This window comes from Ziziphus jujuba, chromosome 11 (genome assembly GCF_031755915.1).
Source record: "Ziziphus jujuba cultivar Dongzao chromosome 11, ASM3175591v1".
NCBI lineage: Eukaryota > Viridiplantae > Streptophyta > Magnoliopsida > Rosales > Rhamnaceae > Ziziphus > Ziziphus jujuba.
This window is the reverse complement of record NC_083389.1, coordinates 26,273,917-26,294,518: the sequence shown is the minus strand read 5'-3', so window position 1 is coordinate 26,294,518 and position 20,602 is coordinate 26,273,917. Positions and strand designations below refer to the sequence as shown.

At 34.7% G+C, this 20,602-nt stretch overlaps 3 protein-coding genes and 1 pseudogene across 6 annotated transcripts; 2 read left to right on the top strand and 2 right to left on the bottom strand.

The window, feature by feature from the left end:
* The first annotated feature begins 3,055 nt into the window (after positions 1-3,055).
* Positions 3,056-6,019, top strand: LOC107426873 (putative disease resistance RPP13-like protein 3). Its single transcript, XM_016037164.4, has one exon. The coding sequence runs from the start codon at positions 3,270-3,272 to the stop codon at positions 5,889-5,891; it is 2,622 nt and encodes an 873-aa protein (XP_015892650.3). The 5' UTR covers positions 3,056-3,269; the 3' UTR covers positions 5,892-6,019.
* Positions 6,020-6,290: 271 nt separating this feature from the next.
* On the bottom strand, positions 6,291-9,177 carry LOC112492866 (uncharacterized; annotated as a pseudogene).
* A 167-nt stretch (positions 9,178-9,344) lies between these two features.
* LOC107426880 (anaphase-promoting complex subunit 7) lies at positions 9,345-14,023 on the top strand. Its single transcript, XM_016037175.4, has 18 exons — positions 9,345-9,560; positions 9,693-9,761; positions 9,948-9,998; positions 10,087-10,218; positions 10,339-10,401; positions 10,633-10,748; positions 10,971-11,055; positions 11,159-11,218; positions 11,297-11,342; positions 11,528-11,601; positions 11,747-11,797; positions 11,886-12,086; positions 12,169-12,213; positions 12,320-12,413; positions 12,564-12,709; positions 12,815-13,044; positions 13,332-13,392; positions 13,528-14,023. The coding sequence occupies exons 1-18, from the start codon at positions 9,492-9,494 to the stop codon at positions 13,612-13,614; spliced, it is 1,680 nt and encodes a 559-aa protein (XP_015892661.1). The 5' UTR covers positions 9,345-9,491; the 3' UTR covers positions 13,615-14,023.
* Positions 14,024-14,377: 354 nt separating this feature from the next.
* On the bottom strand, positions 14,378-20,276 carry LOC107426877 (acyl-CoA-binding domain-containing protein 6). 4 transcript variants are annotated; one of them, XM_016037172.4, is made up of 18 exons: positions 20,076-20,276; positions 19,819-19,976; positions 19,512-19,590; positions 19,274-19,426; positions 19,095-19,172; positions 18,829-18,933; positions 18,655-18,721; positions 18,504-18,565; positions 17,899-18,038; positions 17,645-17,771; positions 17,401-17,515; positions 17,050-17,138; positions 16,781-16,864; positions 16,348-16,695; positions 15,851-15,914; positions 15,384-15,721; positions 15,208-15,267; positions 14,378-14,757 (listed from the first exon to the last, which is right to left on the bottom strand). In XM_016037172.4, exons 2-18 carry the CDS (start codon positions 19,854-19,856, stop codon positions 14,677-14,679), a joined length of 2,028 nt encoding a protein of 675 aa, XP_015892658.3. In that variant the 5' UTR covers positions 19,857-19,976; positions 20,076-20,276; the 3' UTR covers positions 14,378-14,676. The 4 variants fall into 4 exon arrangements, with proteins under 4 accessions (XP_015892658.3, XP_015892659.3, XP_015892656.3 ...); XM_016037173.4 differs by having other exon boundaries at positions 15,851-15,908; positions 20,076-20,275; XM_016037170.4 differs by having other exon boundaries at positions 15,384-15,914; positions 20,076-20,274.
* Positions 20,277-20,602: the final 326 nt, after the last annotated feature.

The window sequence follows — 20,602 nt, the reverse complement described above, 5'->3', positions numbered from 1 at the left end:
TATATATATATATATATAAAACAGTAAGCTTTTTACTTTTTCTTTTTCTTTTTCTTTTTTTTGATAATAAACAGTAAGCTCATATATATACAGTCCGTCTATGGTGTGAACGGTCCTCATACGGACCATAGACCATAGTATTGGTGACGGTTTTTCATAATATTGGTGACGATTTTCTAAGAAACCGTCGTTAATATTATGAAAAACCGTCACTAATACTCCGGTCCTCATGCGAACCGTCCTCACCATAGAATTTCCACATATATATATATATATATATATATATATATATATATATATATATATATATATATATGATATAGAAGGAACATTAATTTACAAAGAAATAAGGAGGGCAAAAAAAAGTACTCCAATATAAATGGAGAATAAATTAAAATAATGCTAGAATACCAGCTAGCTATACCATTTGCTCTCTTTAGTTAGATAAAGCAGACACATTAAAGGTCTTCCTTTTTTTCACATATATAGATGAAGTAGAATTACTAAACATGGACAATGGATTTTATTTTTGAATTTTAAAAGCTATTATACGTGGTGGCCAGGGTGTCCTTACAAGATTGGACCTTTGGTGCTAGAATATGTGCATGTATAGAGGGGGACGATACCAGTGCTAGTGATTACTTTCGAAAATGAGGCAAATCATTTATTTTAATACTATATCTCTTCTTTTGGTTTCTCTCTTTAATTTGCTTTTGCTTCTGTTGGATACAGCTTCAATAAATATTAATCAATGAGCCCGATGAGTCTTTTAACATTTTTTTTTTTTTTAAACTAAATGGAGCCTCTTTAATATTGTTTTCATGCTATTGGTACATGGCAACAGAAGACAGATAAAACTGTTGGCAAATGTATGAAATTTAAATAAAACTGTTGATGAAATTTAAGTATATATGTATATATCACTGAAGACAACAATGAATCTAGTGTTGAATGGTAAAATAACAAAACAATATAAATTTGTTTGTTATAGCTCTTTAGTTTATTTTATTGTTGTTTTATGTAAGCATTTTTTTTCCAATAAATGTTATCTTTCATAATATATATATATATATATATATATATATATAGTAATTTTTTTTTTCTTTGGACGATATTATTATAGTTAATTTGATTGAACTATAATGGGGTAATTCCGACCCTTTTATAATGTCTAAAACGATTCTGAAAAGAATATTTTTTATAATCCGGCTAAAATAAGAGAAATCTTTAGTACAAAATATTTATCTAAAATGATTCTGAAAAGAATGTTTTTTATAATCTGGCTAAAATAAGAGAAATCTTTAGTACAAAATATTTGGCAAAATATTTTTAGCTTGAAAGATTTGCACAATATTGAGAGTAAAGTTCAAAAAATCGATATCGAATGAAATATTGAAAGTTTACAATAAAAGAATTTTTATGGAAATATCGAAAAATATCTAATATCAATAAAAAATTATAAAAAATGATGGAAATTTGTTTTAAAAATGAATATTTTTATTGAAACTTTAGAATTAGCTTATTTAATCCATCAATTATCAAATTAATTATAAAACTTGCTAAAATATTAAATGGATGTTATATTTTTCTTAGTGACTTGATTTATAATAAGCATTAATGACCATAAATGAATTATTATTGATAAAAATATATAAAAAAAATACATATATGATAAAATTATTTATTAACTAAAATATATAAAACAATTATTATAATTATATTGTAATTTATAAATGTTATCTTAATACCACATAGAACTTATGGATGGTTGAAAATCATCAGTTTCTTCCCCATTTCGATTTTGAAATGTGAAATGTGAGAAGTAGTTATGAAAAGATATATCTCCCTGATAATTTTGTATATGATTATTAATACGCCAACCATATGAATTTTGCATTATTACTTGACTATGTGCATAACTACTACTCTCTGATGATCGAGTTTGAAATGGTACCCATAAATTGCTACTTGATGACATTCCATAAATATCCATTAAATAAGGATTATGAAAATGACTTCCAACCCTTAGAGATCCAAAATTCATAAAAATCGAATTTTTTTCTTATTGTGACATCTCCATTATAGATTTTTTTTACGTACATAGTCTTTTCTAACAGTACCAAATCCTTGACCTGCATGTTTATTCTCATGATCTTCATCTTGTATTGCATGTGTATAATATTATTCACCAATAAATGGACTTAATCCAACTTCTTGACTTGGTGATTCCCTTTGGCCACTTTTTTTTTTTTTTTTCAAACAAACACTATTATTTCACATGTATATATTTCATCTATTTACCCACATTTGTAAAACAGATATTTTCTACAATAAAATTTGTCAGGTTAAAAAATATAATCTACAATTTTTGTATTTTTGCTTTATTGATATTCAATAAGTATAATTTATTAATGTTATTCAATTCAATTTATTCTATTTTGCTTATATCACTAAATGTCTGAAAAGCAATTAAAAGGTAAAAAAAATTATCAATAAAGTTAATTTGATAAAAAAATTTACTAAATATAATAAATATTTATGAATATTTTTTAAAAAAATTAAAAAATTCCCTCGATATTTTCAAAATGTCAATGGAAATTTCAAAAATTTTCATGGAAATTATAGATTTTTTAAGCAAATTATTAAGGATTTGATGTGGATATTTTACAGAAATTTCCACGGAAATTTCAATGGATATTATGAAAATTTTATCCATTTCCATTTCAAACCTAAATTTTATTTTGACTCCTTAAAAAAATAGAGATATCGAGGAAATTTCGCATAAATATCATATATTTTAAACCTTAATTGAGAGAATATTTAAAATATTATATTACTTTATACATACCTTTATAATTAATGGGACATTTTGATGCCAATGAATAATCAGTTTCTTAAAGATTCTTTGCAGCAATTAAGTAGTTTTAGGCTTTGAGTTTGAGCAGTGTTTTGGTAAAATGCTTTTCGACAAAAACAAATGGAGTCGCATTTTAAAGAAAGATATTTCAAAGATCACTTAATTAAATCGGATATACGTCATTTTATCGCTGAGTCGTGCCTAAGACTTTGACTAAGAACCAGCCGTGGAACTTCCGGGAAATTCCATTTCTCTATTCCTCTCTCTACTTGCTCATTTTCAAGGAAACACTTTCATTGGTTAAAGCCCTTTTCACCTTGCTCATTTTTTTTCACTTACAGATTATAGCTAGATATGCTTTTGTCAAGACCATAGCAAATTTTGTGAGATCAAGGCCGGGGGTGGATAAAAAATGGCGGACATCATTGTTGACATTTTTATGAAGAATTTGATAAAGCTTCTTGGACATGAAGCAAATTTGCTCCTTAAAGTGAAGGGCCAAGTCTGTTTACTTCAAGATGATCTGGGAATCATGAATGCCTTCCTCAAAGATTCCGGTGGGAAAAGGAACGAGCACCATTTGGTGAGAGAGATAATCAACCAGATAAGGGACGTAGTTCTTGAGGTTGAAGATGTGATCGATATATACATGGTCAAAGTCATAAAGCAAAGGAGGAGGACACTGTTGGGAAGAGCATTCCATTCCATTGGTCACGCAAATCTGCTTCATGATGTTTCGAATCAGACGACTAGCATCAAGAACAAAATAAGAAATATTTATGATAATAAAGCAACTTTTGGGATTGGAGAAGTTGAATCTAATGCCAATGAAGAGGCAGAGCAATCGCTTCAGAGGAGGAGGAGAAACGTTGAGGAAGAAGATGTGGTTGGCTTTGTCAATGACACAGCTACTTTAGTAAAGAAGCTCGTTGAAGGGACTTTGAAACGCCAAGTTGTTTCGATCATTGGCATGGGTGGCTTAGGAAAGACCACCTTGGCCAAAAAAATCTATAACAACAGCCGTGTGAAGAATCACTTTGATTGCAGGGCATGGGTCAACGGATCTCAAGAATGCAAAAGCAAAGAGTTATTGCTTGGTATATCAAGGTGTGTGGAGATGGAAAAATCAGATGAGCTACACAAAATGTCCGAGGAAGAGCTAAGAATTGCGCTTAACAAGCACTTGAAAGGAAAGAGATATCTTATTGTCCTGGATGATATCTGGAAAGTTGAAATATGGGACGAGGTAGGAGCAGCTTTTCCTGAAGACTTGAATGGGAGTAGAATATTGATCACTAGTCGTATAAAAGAAGTGGCTACACATGCTAGCTCAACTCCTCCTCACTTATTGCCATTTCTTGATAAAAATGAGAGTTGGGAACTCTTTCGTAAGAAGGTGTTTCGAGGAGAAAATTGTCCATCCAATCTTGAAACCCTTGGGATACAACTTGCAGAAAGTTGTAAAGGTTTACCACTTTCTATAGTTGTACTGGGAGGCCTTCTAGCAAAGCAAGAAAAGTCACCCAGAATATGGGAGAAAATGATTGGCAAGGTTAATTCTTATCTCACTGATAATAGAACAAAATGCTTAGACATTCTCGCTCTAAGCTACAACCACTTGCCGGGGTACTTGAAATCGTGCTTTCTATACTTTGGCATGTTTCCTGAAGGCCACAAGATCAATGCAAGAGAATTAATGAAATTATGGATGGCTGAGGGGTTCATACAACCAATTGGAAATAGAGAAGTGGATGATATTGCAGAAGACTACTTAGAGGAGCTTATCGATCGAAGCCTGATCCAAGTGGCAAGCAAGAGAAGCGATGGAGGTGTGAAGTCATGTTGTATCCACGATCTTCTACGAGACCTTTGCATTAAAGAAAGTGTCAAGGAAAAGTTTTTCGAGATTCATTCAGATGCAGACCCTTCAGAATCATCCATGATCAAAGCTCGGAGACTTTCCATCCAAGGCAATACTTGCAATTACTTTCTCTCACGCACTTGTGATCCAAAAGCATGTGCTCGTTCTCTGTTTCTGTTTAGCGAACAAAACAACTTCGACTCAAATCATTGGAGATGGATTTACAAGGGATTCAAGTTTATCCGGGTTTCGTATCTCTGGAATGTGAATCTCCACTCATTTCCCAGCCAAATACGAAATCTGATTTATCTAAAATACTTGAGGATAAACTCTGAAATGAACTTCATTCCAGCTTCCATATGCAAACTTCAGTTTCTAGAAGTATTTGATTTGAGATCATCATCTTCAGAATCAATCTTACTGCCAAAGGGTATATGGATGATGAACCAATTGAGGCATCTAAAAGTAAGTAGAAGTTTGCAGCTACCCGACCCTGCAGAGAGAATAACAGGTACTAACCCTTTAAGGAACCTCCAAGTCATTTCAGCTCTAAGCATAAACCAGAAAACTACACTTCTCATAAGAAAGTCCCTCTTCCCCAATCTAAGAAAACTGCATTTATTGCATAAACATAATGGAATCAGAAATTGGACCGGCCAGGAAGTGTTAGAATTACTGACAAGCCTTGAGGATTCTTTACCTTCTCTTAGAGTCCTGAAAACTGAATCCCTATGGAAGTTTTCCTTGAACCGTTTTGATATGTACCCAGAATCACTGACCAAGATAACCAATATTAGCTCAATCATGGTTCCCGAGCACTTTAGAATCCTGGGAAAACTCCCTAACCTTCGGATTTTGAAGTTGAAAGATGTGACTTTGAATGGATCCGGAACTCAAAGAGGGCTAATTCGTTTCGTGGCAGGCGAGTTTCCAAAACTGGAAGTTATCAAAATGATTTCTGTGGAGATTGTAACATGGGAAATGGAAAGAGATGCAATGCCTAGTCTTCAGCATTTGGTCATCAATTTTTGTTATCCATTAAGAAATCTACCAAATGAGCTTTGCCGCTTGACTCACCTGAGATTAATAGAGGTTTCGAATATCTCAAAAGAATTGTGGAATATGCTCAAGGATTTGAACATGAACAATGGATGTAAGCTCATAATGGATTGAAATGAATAATCTCCTAGACTAATTTCTCATTCATAGTTGTTTAATCTTCTTCAGCTTTTACTTCTAGTTCTGGTTGTGACTTTTTTTCTTCTTTCCCCATTTTGGAGTTTATCATTTGTTGGCTTCCATTGTAATTTTTGTCCTTTTCGTTTTTTCTTTTCTTTAGAAGCCATGATTGAAAGGCTTCCAATGGCTTTAAGAGAATGCATTTGCAAACTCTCAAATTTCAATGTACACAAAGAATAATGTTTTTACTTCGTTGTATTTGTTTACAAGTTATAAGTTATAAAATAAGAATATAACTCCTTATCTTTCTTATAAAACTCATGCATCAAAAACACTTAAGAAATTGAAATCATTGTAGCTGGAAAAACGGACGAAAGAAATTCATCAAGGAAATCTAAAGAAACCTAAATTGCACATTGTGCCTTTATTCTGCAAGATTTAAGAGTTTTGCTTTTTTAACACGGCCAGCCAGTTAAGGTTTAGAAGACTGAAGCAGGTAAAGAATAGAAATAATACCAGTTTTTTAAAATGGCTTGGCAGAGACTTATCCTAGAAAGCAAAACAAGATCTCATCATGACACGTCTTCAGGATAACTGCATAAAGTTGAGATCTCAATTGAAAGCTCTCTTGCCTGGTGTTTCTATCAACATTTCTACTCGAGAAAGTCAAAGTGCAGTAGAATCTCTAACATGAAAAGCTTAGCATGTCTAATGAAATCTATCAACCTACTAAGAAAAAGAAGCCTCAAATTCCCAGCAGCCATACATAATCTCCCGCTGAACAAATCAAACAAACAGATGCATATCCACAAATGTGACTGTCATCTTCAACAAAAGAATAATCTCCTGCTCCTGATATAGTCTCTGTCACACGGGAACAAGAAGGTCCAGTTTAAACTTGCAGCAGTGAACTAGATAAGCTATATCACATGACTGTGCAAGAAGCTAAGCATATCAGCCATCCTCATTGAGGAAAAAACCATATAAAACATAAAAGATACTCATGGGCAAGTTTCAGATGGACATGATACGTTAATCTTCCAAACTATATCTCTTAGTGCAGCATGTAGAAAGAGAGATGACATATTGGTTGAAGTGAAATTTCCCTTTGGCATTTAACCCAATTGTTTATATTCAATCAATTGGTTGAAGTGAAATTTCTCTTTGGCATTTAACCCAATTGTTTATATTCAATCACTGCACCATTTGTTTCAACGGTAAATGATGTTTCTGCAAAACATCTGAAAGAAAATTATGTCAAGTTAGGAAATGGTCACAACGGGCATACAAGTTATAAGAAATTACTCAATCAGCCAGCCAAAAACCCAATGAGCTGATGTGAAAGACTGCAATACAAGATGTCTTAAAGAAACTGTAAATTGAAGTCATCCATACATAGGCCCACAAAAAGATCATGTCAAATAGACAAATAAAATTAAGAAAGCTTAAATGGCGATCAACTTTACACCCATTATGTACCTTAATTCATGCCAAAACATATTGGTCCTATCCAACAGGAAAGGCTGCAAGGGTGAAAGGAAGTTATTATCTCCCATATCAGGGTGCCCTGAAGCAGCATGAACCTTCACTTCAAGGGATGCAATATATAATGAGATCGCCACATGAACAATAATAGATGGATCTGTGTCCCCCAGGATAGTCTGCAGCTCCCTCCTTATCCATGGTTCTATTCTTCGCAAAATTCTTTCTTTGACACCATTATTTCCTAATAAGTTATGAAGATTTCAAAGCGAAAATATAGAATCTATTGAAGAGCAATTTTACTGTAAGGCTTTTCTTTCTTTCTGATATGGTTCTGGTATGCTTGCCGTTTATATCTGACCGATTATATGCTTGCTGGTTTAGCTTGACAATAAGCTGAATACGTTAGATCTTGTGGTTTGGCTGACATATAAAGCTGGTTATTATGCAAGCTGATAAGCTTTTCATCTTCATTATATTTACTTGCTTGTGACGTATGGTGAAACTGGCGGGCTATACTATATTGTGTATGTTGGTGCTCTGATATGTTCAATCACTAGGATATCGGATTAATTAATATCTGATAGCTGCTTGAAAACTTTACATTTACAGTAACCAACAAAACAAAGATTCAAGCTTTAGCCAAATGCGCTCTTTCATGGTATAAATTAAACAAAGAGAAGATCCAAACAACATCCCGAACCTAAACAAAATATTTATGTTTAAAATATGAAAAAACCAAAGAATAATCCGAGTATGGTAAACCCAAAATAAAGGAAAACAATGAAGAATGATTCATAGATAAAAATATGGCATCCCTGCTCAAGATGATTTCTTAGAGATAAAGGAATAGCTTGCAAGCGTCTCACGTAAATGCTGCCCCAAAAAAAAAAAAAAAAAAAAAGCACTTAATCAAACGAAAAAAGACAAACAAATTAAACGAACACTTTCTTTAGCTCATCGTAATGATGTATTTGTAAAGGTGTATAAAGCAAAATGAAATTTAAAAGAGGCACCTAGCACGCCATCGAAGTTTTCTCTAAGCAGTAACATCACCACCAACAGATCCCTGGCCGTCCAAAAGATCGCCGCCATGGCAATGGCCTTGTTCCACTGCGTACACCATTTAATCACACTTCTACACAAACAACGTCATATACAAATAATGTAAAAATTCGACTCTCAAAGAGCTTGCAATATTAGTACAAATTCAGCTCAAAGCGTGCAATTTTAGCTAATTCAAAGGATCAAAAGCTAAATTTAATAATTAGAAAGATAAAAATGAGATTTTTTTTTTTTTTTTTTAAATTCAGACCGTTAAGGAGGATGCTGTTCTTGGAATTGGAGCTTCTTCATGGAAAGTCTTAATCAGAGATGGTAAATGCTGTTCTGTGGAATCTCCCAGAAGAAAGGCTAATATGGGAAAACCAAGAGTTGAAGTCGGAGTTGCAGAGAGGGCATTTCCGTCTCAATCTGCTCCATTTTCCTATGCCTCCAAAGCAGTAAGCGTGTTTACAGTCGCTGAGAACCGCCAAGCTTCTCAAGTCAAGGTTTTCCAAGCATTATTGGACAGGTTTGCCCCCGAACTGATGGCCAAAATACCTTCCTCACGAACTTCTCTCGGCTTCTTCTCCGGCAAGATGACGACGATTCCATTGTTTCGGAGCGTGAGAGAGACAACAGTTAATAACAGACGGGTTATTAATGATAACAATACTGTTTAAAAGTTAAAAAGACACAGTGAAAAAGGCGGTTTTTGGTTTCAGGCCTGGGCTAGTGGGCTGGGTGGGCCTATAATTCCTGAATGCCCTTGGCTTAGAAACGACGCCGTGTTTTCCTTTTTGTTTTAACCTTATCAACGACGTTTTTTTTACCTTGGCTTCTAGAAAACGGCGGCTTGATTATTGTCGTGTTAGAAGCGAGAGCCTCACGAAGAGGTTGAGTTTTGAAAGAGGGAGCGGGGGGGTGTGTGTTGGGTTTGTGTGGGAGTTTGGGGGTTTCTTTTCACTCTCTCACTTCACTCACAGCAATTGTTTCAAAGATTTTGATCAGCAAAGAAGCCACAGCTCTTTCTCTCTCTTACCACCAGAGCTGTCCCTCAGTTTATCAGCAATGGAGGTTCCTAAGGATCAAATTGCTACGCTTATAGAAAACGGCCTCTACAACTCAGCTCAAATGCTTGTAACTTTTTTTTTTTTTTTTTTTAATGGGTTCTCTTCCCTGCTGCACATTTGCCCAATTGTTTCTGATTTTCAATTTTCTGTTTTTGAATATTGTTCTTGGTTTAATGCTTTTTTTATTGTGTTTTGATAGGGATGTTTTCTTGTTTCTTCACCCTCTGCTAATGCCGAAACCAGTCCCCACCTCAAAGTTGAAAGCTTGGTCAGATTCTCCCAACTTCTTCACCTCCCTTGCTTTTTCTTTTCTTTTCCTTTTTTTTTTAAATAGAAAATAAAATTTAAAAAATGAATTTTTTTGGGATAAAAATTCATGCTTTGAGGTTATAGATTTGTGGTTTTATTCGGCTTTTCAATATAACTGCTCTCTCTGTATCTTCTACTTGTACAGGTTCTTCTTGGTGATTCATTGTTTCGTGAGAGAGAGTATCGCCGAGCAATTGTGAGAACTAATCTTATGGAGAATGCATGTTTTTCTTGGGTATTGGCCTATTCATTATTTTGATTCATTTTTTGGTTTTTGTTTACAGCATACTTACAAGCAAGCATTGCAATATTACAAGATTGCCAAACAAAATTCGACAACTTCTAGGAGTTCGTTGTCATCAAATAGGTCTTCTTCCCCGAATTCTTTTAACATTTCAGCTATAAATGAGAATGAGGTAGATTGGTTTTATCCCACACTGGACATTTGTTAAATTATTTAGCTTATTAGAGCATAAAAGAATCGTCTTCTTTTTCTTATATATGCTGAATTTTGTTCTTTGCAATGTTTATGGCAGGTGAAGTTCAAGATTGCTTCTTGTCATTGTGCAGTAAGTGAGAACAGACAAGCGCTTGCTGAGGTACAGAACACTCCTTCCCAACTTCATGGTGGACTATTATCTATGAAATCAGGAAGAAATTTTGGGGAAATAGTTTGGTATATAAAATGTAGGAAGATGCTGAATATTTTAGTTTGCAGGGTTGTTGCACTATTATATGAAAGAAAAATTGAAAATTCTTGCTCCAATTTTGTGTGTCCCTTTCTCCAAAAGAGTTTATAATTCCTCATTTTTACCCTAATTACTTTGCAGATGGAGCAAATTTCACATAAAGCGAGAAATTTGCAGATGAATCTTTTAATGGGAAAGCTTTACCGACATTCTAGAAATCATCGTTCTGCTGTTACTTGTTATAAAGAATGTTTAAGGTTTGTCAAAAATGAAACAAATAGATATTGTTTTATGTCATTTTTCATTTATTCTGTTACTTTATATGTCTTGTTTATTTTCAAAATTAATATTTTCATCAGTTTTTATTTATTTATTTATTTTTGGGGTAATACCGTTATTTCTTTTGGTTGCTATTTTTATCACTTTGGTATATGACATTTTAGAAATAATGCTGTTTGATCTTTTTGTTGTCTTTTCAGGCATTGTCCTTATGTGATTGAGGCTATTATAGCTTTAGCAGAATTAGGAGTTAATGCCAAAGACATCATATCATTGTTTCCACAGGTTTGTTCATGAAGCTTGACCACTGTTTACAATTTGACAATCATGTTTCTACTCCATGCTTCATGATATTTATGGGCTTCTTTTTATCTGTTTATCATCTTAGACTCCAATCAGGAGTGGGAGGGCTTCATATGATTATTTTGACTCAAGTCGATGGCTTCAAGTAAGTACTATAGCAGAGATCTTATCTGTCATAAGTGACTTATTCTTTATGTTAACAAATGATCTCACTTCAATGCAGCGCTATGTTGAGGCCCAGTGTTGTATTGCTTTGAATGATTATAAAGGTAAAAGGAATGCCATCTGAAGTCCATTTGTAGTAGACTTGTCTCAGTCCAAGATGATATTTCATGGATTTGTCTTGTTTTTATCTAAACTTCTGTTAGCATTATCTGCTTGCTTCATTACCATGTACCAATGACTGATGTCAACAAGGTCCTTAGTTTTATATATTATTTCTTTGTGTTGGCAGGTGGTTTGGAGCTCTTTACAGATCTTTTACAACGTTTCCCTAATAATATACACTTGTTACTGGAGATTGCAAAGGTTGGAAATGGTTATATTTCCGAGCTCAATGGCTATACCAAAAAGAGTTTTGTCTTGCTAATATTTCTACTGATATGTTGGTTATGGGAAGAGAGGGACCAAAGTATGTTTACTAATATTTTTTGTATTACTAATATCTGTGAAGGTTGAAGCAATTATTGGAAAAAATGATGAGGCCATAATGAATTTTGAGAAGGTAATGTAATGGCTTTATTATTGTTCTCTCTTACCCATATGAAGAAACGTGAATTTAATCTCAGACTTTGAATTTATGGTCTTTGCAGGCTCGGTCGATCGATCCATATGTTGTGACTTACATGGATGAGTATGCTATGCTTCTGAAGATAAAGTCTGATTTTTCAAAGCTGAACAAATTAGTGCATGATTTGCTGATTACTGATCCTACAAGGCCAGAAGTTTTTGTGGCTTTATCAGTGCTGTGGGAAAGGAAAGACGAGAGAGGAGCTTTGTCTTATGCTGAAAAGGTATGTTTGTTAGTTCAGAATAAGCTGGATCGGCTGTCTTTTTATCACCATTCTTACAAGTCCTCTATTTCTTTGTAATCAGAGCATAAGGATAGATGAGAGGCACATACCAGCTTATATAATGAAGGTATAAGTACATTTCTATATTTGAAAGATATCCTTAAGGGGATATATTTCTATACCTTCCATAATGTGTTAATATCAGTACTAACAAGTATCCATTTTAACATCAGGGTAACCTGTTGTTGGCAATGAAGAGGGCAGAAACAGCTGTAATTTCTTTCAGGGTAGCCCAAGAATTGAGACCTGATATTCGTTCATATCAAGGTGCGTTGTAAGGGGAATTTTTCAGCTGCATAACTTATATCCTATGTCTATCATAGACCATTCATGTTTGATGCAAACCATCTCCTAAACGAAGAATGTAAAATTGTTGTAGAAGCTTTGAAGTGATCAAAAACTCATCTGTGATTTCAGGTTTGGTTCATTCGTATTTGGCTCTCTCTAAAATCAAAGAAGCACTTTATGCTGCCAGGGAGGCAATGAAGGCCATGCCTCAATCAGCAAAGGCTCTCAAATTAGTAGGGGATGTACATGCAAGTAACTCTGGTGGCAGGGAGAAGGTAAACCTGCAAATATAATATATCATTTCTGCATCAGTTTTATAAGTAGAGTTGGCCTTCTAGTCTAGATTTGAGACATTTTAAATCAAGCTAAACTTGTAACAGGCAAAAAAGTTCTACGAGTCAGCCCTTAGGCTGGAACCTGGTTACCTTGGAGCTGCATTAGCTCTGGCTGAGCTCCATGTTATTGAAGGCCGAAATGGAGATGCTGTATCTTTGCTTGAGAGATATCTCAAGGACTGGGCTGATGATTCCCTTCATGTTAAACTAGCTCAAGTATTTGCTGCCACAAATATGCTGCAAGAGGCATTGTCACATTATCAAGCTGCATTGAGGTTTACTTTCCTTACACAATGCATACTGAATTTCTCTGTCAGTACTTGAAATCTACAATTCCACTTAGCTTTTTGCTAGATGTTTCGGGTGAGTCCTGAATAAGAATTTGGACCACATCTTACAAGGTTATAGCTCCATGATCAAATGCTATATATGTAAATCACAGCGAAGCCTCTATCACTAGAGGATGTTTCAATACACCCTGAATGTTGTTAGGAATTAAAGAAGCGAAAGGAAAGGATCAAATGATGGATTTATAGATGCTCACATGCATTCTAATTTGCAGGATAAACCCTCAGAATGAAGCTGCAAAGAAGGGTTTAGAGCGTTTAGAGAAACAGATGAAGGTCTTTTTTTCAAACTTTATACTTATCCAGCTCTTTCTTTTATAAATCACACTGCTTCCTCTAGAACAATAGTTTGCTGCACTTGGCTTCAGGCAGCTGAGCAAGAATTAAATCAAAATGTCTTAATTTTTGTAGGGGGTAGATCCAGATGCACCTGAAGAAGACGAAGAAAATGAGGTTGAAGATGGCGATGGAGACCCCGAGGAAACTGAACTCCTATAACAAATAACCAGACAGTGATATTTTCAAAGTGTTTCCGAGATGAGAAAATGGCACTTGGCAAAGATACAATAAGGAATGCGATGAAAAGAACTAGTATGTGGAATTGCCATACTCGCCTGCAAACTCAGCACTTGATCTAATATTATGGAGTTTGCTTTGATATCTCTGACCGGTTCATAGCAGCCTAATAAGTTAGTGCACGAAGTAGAAGGGAAGCAGGGAAGATTGTTGCAACTTGTAAGTAACTGCAGGGTGGCAAATAATGCGTTCATGAAGGCGACCTCAAGTATTTTCCAATTCTTTCCAAATTATTGTTGTATTTGGTTTATACAGATGTATTTTGTAATTGTGAAATAATAGCATGTTTTTTTTACCCGTAAATGAAGAAAAAATGATATTGAATTCTCTATTTTTCATTGACATAAGGATACGTTTTGGTGATTGTTTCATGGTCTATTCAGTTATGAAGGATACGTACCAGAGAAATATATATCATTCCTACAACAAATACAGGTTCTGGTCCAGGTCCCAAATGTGAGACGGTACACATTAAAGTGAAAATAAGATTTTCGGTTATGGTGTTTCATATTGGAATTCTCAAGGGATACGAAGAGTTATATCCATCTTGAAGATACAAAAATAATAAGGAAGGTCAATGGATTTGTACTATTATAGCAAAAGTAAAGCTTTTACTTTTATATTTTGGTTTGGTTTTTCTTATAAAAAATGGGGTAAATAATTGTTTTTCATGAACAAAAACGCAGATTGAAAGAGGTCAGCAGTGGATGGAAATTATTTTCAGTTGTCAAGTACAAGAGAATAAAATTGACTACCCTTTGGGGCATGGTCATTAATCATTACTGACAGTATCTTCAGCTAACCTGATCAAAAATACAAAATATCAAATCCAAATAAACATGCTGACCTATTACTAGAATCACTTATATACAGGACAGAGCTAAAGAGATTCTTCATTGGAGCTCAAATGCTGTAGCTTTAACAAGCTACCAGCTCACCTGCCATAAAAGGCACTCAAATCTATTCTGTACTCCGTTCTCCATGCTACACATGAAAGGGTTTTCGTGGCGTAGGTGCTCGGTTTTCCATAGATTGCAACCTCTGTTTGAGATGGAATACTTCGACCTACATGGCAATGCAATGATGCCACAACAATTTTGGGGAAAATGGAATAAGAATCTAATCAGAAAGTAAGTTAAATTTAGAATATACTGGAAAAAGAGTGATAATATGCTAATGTTTATAAATATTTGTGAACAGCACGAATAACCCACATGTCTAACCTATTCTAACGGTTTCATAAGTTTATCCTTGAGGTTTACGGTTAAGAGTTGTCCAAAAGGAGGGGAAAAGTAAAAACCAAAGAAGAAATGGAAGAAATAGAGCTATGATTATCACTATTTGGCAAACCTTACACATATAAATTGTGTATTACTATATTCGTTTGAAATTAACCTAACTATAAAATTAGCCAGGCAACTTGTAACATATAAACTGTTGATTAGTTTTAAAACAGATTTACTATGAGATATGGGCAACCTTAAAGAGCTCTTTTGGTAAATATGAAAGCCATACCTGTAGTTGAAAAGCTCTTGCTCGTTCTCCTGCAAGGACTCCTCTGGTTGAGTGCAGCTCCTAAAAGTATTTAATCAGCCAACCATCAAAACTGGTTAATCATATGCAAGTAAAGATGCATGACAATATAGTAGATAAAGATTGCCACATGAAAATTACGACATGCATATTAATACCTTCTGGGTATCATCCAAAACTGCCTTGAGGAAAGCCACATCATGCTCAAGCCTTACATTGTCAGAGTGTACTATATTTGAAAGGTTGTTAGCCTCTTCTTGTGCTAGCTCCAAACCAGCAAGCTTCTCCTTAAGCATCTCCATCTCCTTCATTGTGTCTGTCAATTTTTTCTCCATCTCCTGTCTGCTTTTAAGAGCAGTTGATAAATTTTTCTCAGCAGCTTCTCTGCTTGCTACTGCAGCTGCCAACTGTCCTTCCAATATTCCATTCTTTCTTATTAACCCAGCCATTTTGGTTTCATAGAACTGGTACATGCTTGAAGGCGCAGATAATGCTCCTGATTTACAATCATTTTCAGTAAATACTGAGTCACTGTTATCAACCAGAATGTTTCCCATTCCTGGGTTATGGGGATTTGAATTTTCAGACTCATATGCAGAATTCATGTCCTCCCCGTAAAGTTTACCTCCTATTGTGCTCGTCTGAATTCCCATATCAGATTGATTTATTTTATGTTCTGTAGCCTGAAACTAACATAATAACTTTTGTTATATTACCCCAAAAAAAAAATAATAATAATAATAATAATAATAACTTTTGTTAAAAACATAGTTCAAGGAGCAGAGTCTTTTGTTACCATAGATCAAATATCTTGTAATGCCAGAGTACATAAGATCTATGCTATGGTGTTAGCATGACTGATTACCGGCTGAAATTGGACTAGATCTACCATTTTATGTGAGACACACAAAGTTTTCAAAAAGAAGCTCTAAATCTTAGGGAAAATCACCCAGAATAGTTAGGCGAAGAAAATAACATCATACAACAGCAGAAAAACTGAACATGAGTATGCATTAGTTAAAAGTATCCAAATATTGGTACTCAAAATGTCATTTCTGCTTTTAAGAAAATATAATTGCATAAAAGGGAAGCGAATCAATCAATTGAAACTAATCAATTTACCTGTGAAAACAAACTTTCCTCATCTGAACCTTTTGCCATCTTAATAGTCGTGTTATATTCTTCATCATAATGAAATTGCTTCTGAAGTGAGACATTTCCAGAGACAGGATTTGGTTCAACGATAGAGGACTCGGACATTGACTTTCTTCCAGAACCATGTTCAATTGCAGAAGCTAGGTTCTGTCTTGCAACTGAATCAACTGAACGATGGGAAGAAATGTTACTTAATTGACTAGCCAAGCCTGTGGCAGATGAGCGCTTTTCAAACATCAAATCTCCAGGGCCTTTGCTAGGGAACGATCGTCGGCTTATGGATGATTCATTCTTTTCCATCGACAGTACTTCAACCTTGAAGTCAATAGTCAAACAGGAAGATTGTAAGATTCATATTCAAAAAGAATCTACATATATGGAAATGAGACCTTTTATCAACCTGATTTGATGGCTCCTTTTTAAATCCCCCAAAAGCAACAAGAAAATCTTTTTCCTTGTGCTGCACAAGGACTAGGCTGAAACCCTGAAAATAATAATGGAAAATGCATTATCTTTAACACATGCAGAAAAGAAATTCAACCAATAACACAGTATATTATAATATCATAATAAAAACATAGAGCAAAAACGTTAGCTTCAAAAGAACTTGAAACATGAGGAGAAATGACATATTTTCTTTTTCCAATAACTAAAATAAAGATAGTATACCTTATTGGTGGTGATAGAAGATGGAAGCGATGCAACGGCCACTGACCACTCAACTTTTAAGATATCAAATGCTACAGTCTCAGCATGTCCTGGTCATATTAGAAAAACATAAAAGGAGAAGGAAAAAAATTAAAAAACAAAAAAAAAGTGTACAAATGCAAATAAAAGCACAATTGATAATTGTATTCATCATATTGTGGAACACATAAAAATAACAAGCTGAAGTTGCAATTGAATCCACATAAGGACATTCCAAATTTGTTCATCTAAGTATGAAAGCAACCCTTTCTTTCTTTTCAATCCCTTAGATGGTGAAATTAATACATCAAGAAATATAGTAAAAACACATACGTTTTTTCCTGCTTCCACCCCCTGAAATATACCATTTTGTTCCACATAGAATGCCACAGCATCCAGCTCTAGGTGATGGATGGAATCCTTTTACCTTTATTCTTGACCATATCATCTAAGGAAAAAGATATCGATATTAAATTAGAAAGCAGAAGATGTAATTTGCATCTTCAACATGAAAACAATTGGCCGACCACATTAACCAGTTATACAATAAAATTTGACTGAGAGAGAATTTACACACGGTTTCAAAGTCAAGTGAATACAAGTCGTTCAAAGTCCTGGACTTTGATGCTCCTCCAAATATATAAAGAGTTTTATCATCATAAAGAGCTGCCGCATGGTTGGATCTAGGAGATGGTCCTGTTCCTCTGCACATATATCAGAAATTAAAAATCGAAAGCTAAAAGTTACTAAATCAAGATTATGCCACATTCAAAAGGACATGCGTTGCAAAAAATAGCATCGACAAATTTAATGGAACCAAAGTCCACTCACGTGCAATGAAGAGGAAGCCATGTCAAAGATTTAAGATCAAACATATGTAGATCATTTAGTTTCCTCCTCTTAGCATCTTCACCCCCAAATAAGATCAAGACCGAGCTTGCCCTCACTACAGTGTGACCACTACGAGCAACCTGCAGTTGAAAACAGCACAAAAAGATTTCTTCATATTGATTCCTGTATACTCTATAACTCCATTCCAAGACATGGACAGCAGATATTAATTGCAAATCTGACACCAAATGAGATTACATCCAGGGTAGTTTGAATCCTAAAACCCTTCACCAAATGTTATATCCCTCACTACCCTATACTCATGTTTGTCAAATATCAAATTGATTGGAAAGGCCATGGAAAACCACAAACTATACTTTTCCTCAAAATTACAGAAAATGTAAGAAAACTGTTTTGATTTAGTGGATGTTGATATTCAATGTTCATAATGACTGACTGCATAGTATTCAGAATGGGTAACTAGATTAAAAAAGGATATGTCAGATAAAGGAACCTTCACTAAAATACTAAATACAGATGGATGTGCATTCAAGTGCTTAAGACAAAATGTAAAAATCTACTGTCATCAACTAAGAAAAAAGTACCGGTATGTCTCCTTTAGCTTCCACAAGCGACCAGCACTCTGTCTCCGTGTCAAATGCCCATACTGAGAGAACCAAAAAGAAAATTAGAATAATTCTCATCACATGTAATAGACATTTAGAATTTTGCAAACTTATAAGACAGATTTTTAACCTGATACCCTGTCACTTCCAGGTTCTGTTTTACCCCCAATAAGGAGTGCCTTTTTACCCCAAGAAACCTAAAACAAGATAAACAGAGTTATTAACATCCAGTTGATTGACAGATCACTTCTCATCTATGTAACGACACTTGGTGGAAGATAATTCTTGAGATATATAATTTCACCAGAGTATGGCCCTTGCATGCAGGGATCTTCAGTGGCAAGGTGCTTGGAGACAAGTAAAGTTTTGATGAAGCTGTGGTCCAGGTAAATCTATCAAAGTTAAGCACCTATACAGGAAAATGAAGTGCTATTAGTGTGTGACATCATTGGACATAGACAAAACTCAAATTTTCCACAGAATGTCAAATACTACTACTTTGCCACTCAGCTAATTTCCTAGCAATAATATCTAAAACATACATTACAGGGGCAAACAACAAAATCCTACCTGCACATCATCTAGCAATCCATTTCCAGATTCACCACCCACCACTATCATCTTGTTCCCAATTACAGCTGCTGCGTGCTATATTTAACAAACACAATAAATGTTTGGCTTACTTCAATGAAATTCAATCATACCATATGAAACAAAGTTAGGAAACAATATCAAATGATTAATTTTACATTGAAACGAGGTGTGGGTTTATCTCCAGAAATAGACAACACCATCCAATTCTCAGAGCTACCAATCGAAGAATTACTAATCTCGGGTGCGGCAGACGAGCATTGGCAATCAAGTTCATCGGAGTGACTATTAGCATGTGCAGCACACTCATTCTGCAAAAGAAAAATGAGCTTAACAAAATGACCCATACTATGCAAAACCCAAATGGGAAAAAATAAACAATGTTAAAAACCCCACATTTGAGCTGCCATTTCGTTTTGGTTGTCTTATAGGGCTTCTTGTTCCATGAGCAGAGTCTGAAAGCTGGACCTTCAATCTAGACCCCAACCATATTCATTAGTCTTAAAAGCTCGGCAACATAAAATTAACTCTTTTCACCAAATTTTATTTCCAATTTAAAGGAAAAGACATAATTCTTAATAAATAAATGAATAAATACTAACTACTAACTACTATGCACAGCCTTTACAGATTTTAATTTTTTTTTTTAAAAAAAAAGATAAATAAATAATCAGAGAAAAAGAAGAAAAATATAAAATCTGACCGTCCAAGCTTCATGCGTCTGCGAGAAAACCCGAACATTTTTTTTTTCTTCCAGAAGAGCTTCTATATCAGCAAAACAAGCATCAGAAACATCAACAAAGTTCAGAAAGAAGCTCCACACTTCGAAAAGCTAAGCTGCATTTATCAACAGAAAAAGCCCTAGAAGAAAAAAAAAAAAATCATGGAAGACTTAGAAACCAAAAAAGACGCATGAAAGTTTAAAAATCTGATTTTTCACACTGAAAAACAAGCAAGTACCTTTTGTGTTTGTTTAGCGAGAAAGTCAAGGAAAATGAGAGAGAGAAAAGTTAAGTAGAGAAAATAACGATTCACTGATGTTGATGATGAGCTATCCCTGTCTCTCACTCACTCTCTCTCTCTCTCTCTCTCTCTCTCTTTCTCACTCAGTAAAACTGAGCTGGAAAACGAATAGGTGTGTACCAGACAGAGGTGATGTGCGTAGGTTAGCATAGCTTGTCCTGTAGTTTTGTTCGGGCCAATGTACTTTAAGCATTGAGATTTTGGTGAGATTTTTGGTAGACGAGTCTAAGATGCGCCAGGTGGGCGTAGGTTTTGTCCCAAAATATTTAGAAAATTGAAATTACCGTTGGATATGAGAGAGAGAGAGAGAGAGAGAGAGAGAGAGAGAGATTGTTTATTATTAAGTGAAAAAAATTTAGTTAGTCGAGGCGGAGACATTTACGTCGCGCGGCAAAGTGGGACCCAGAGAGCTCGGCGTAGTCTTGGGACTTGGGTTTGGAATAGATCATCAAAAATCTTATTCC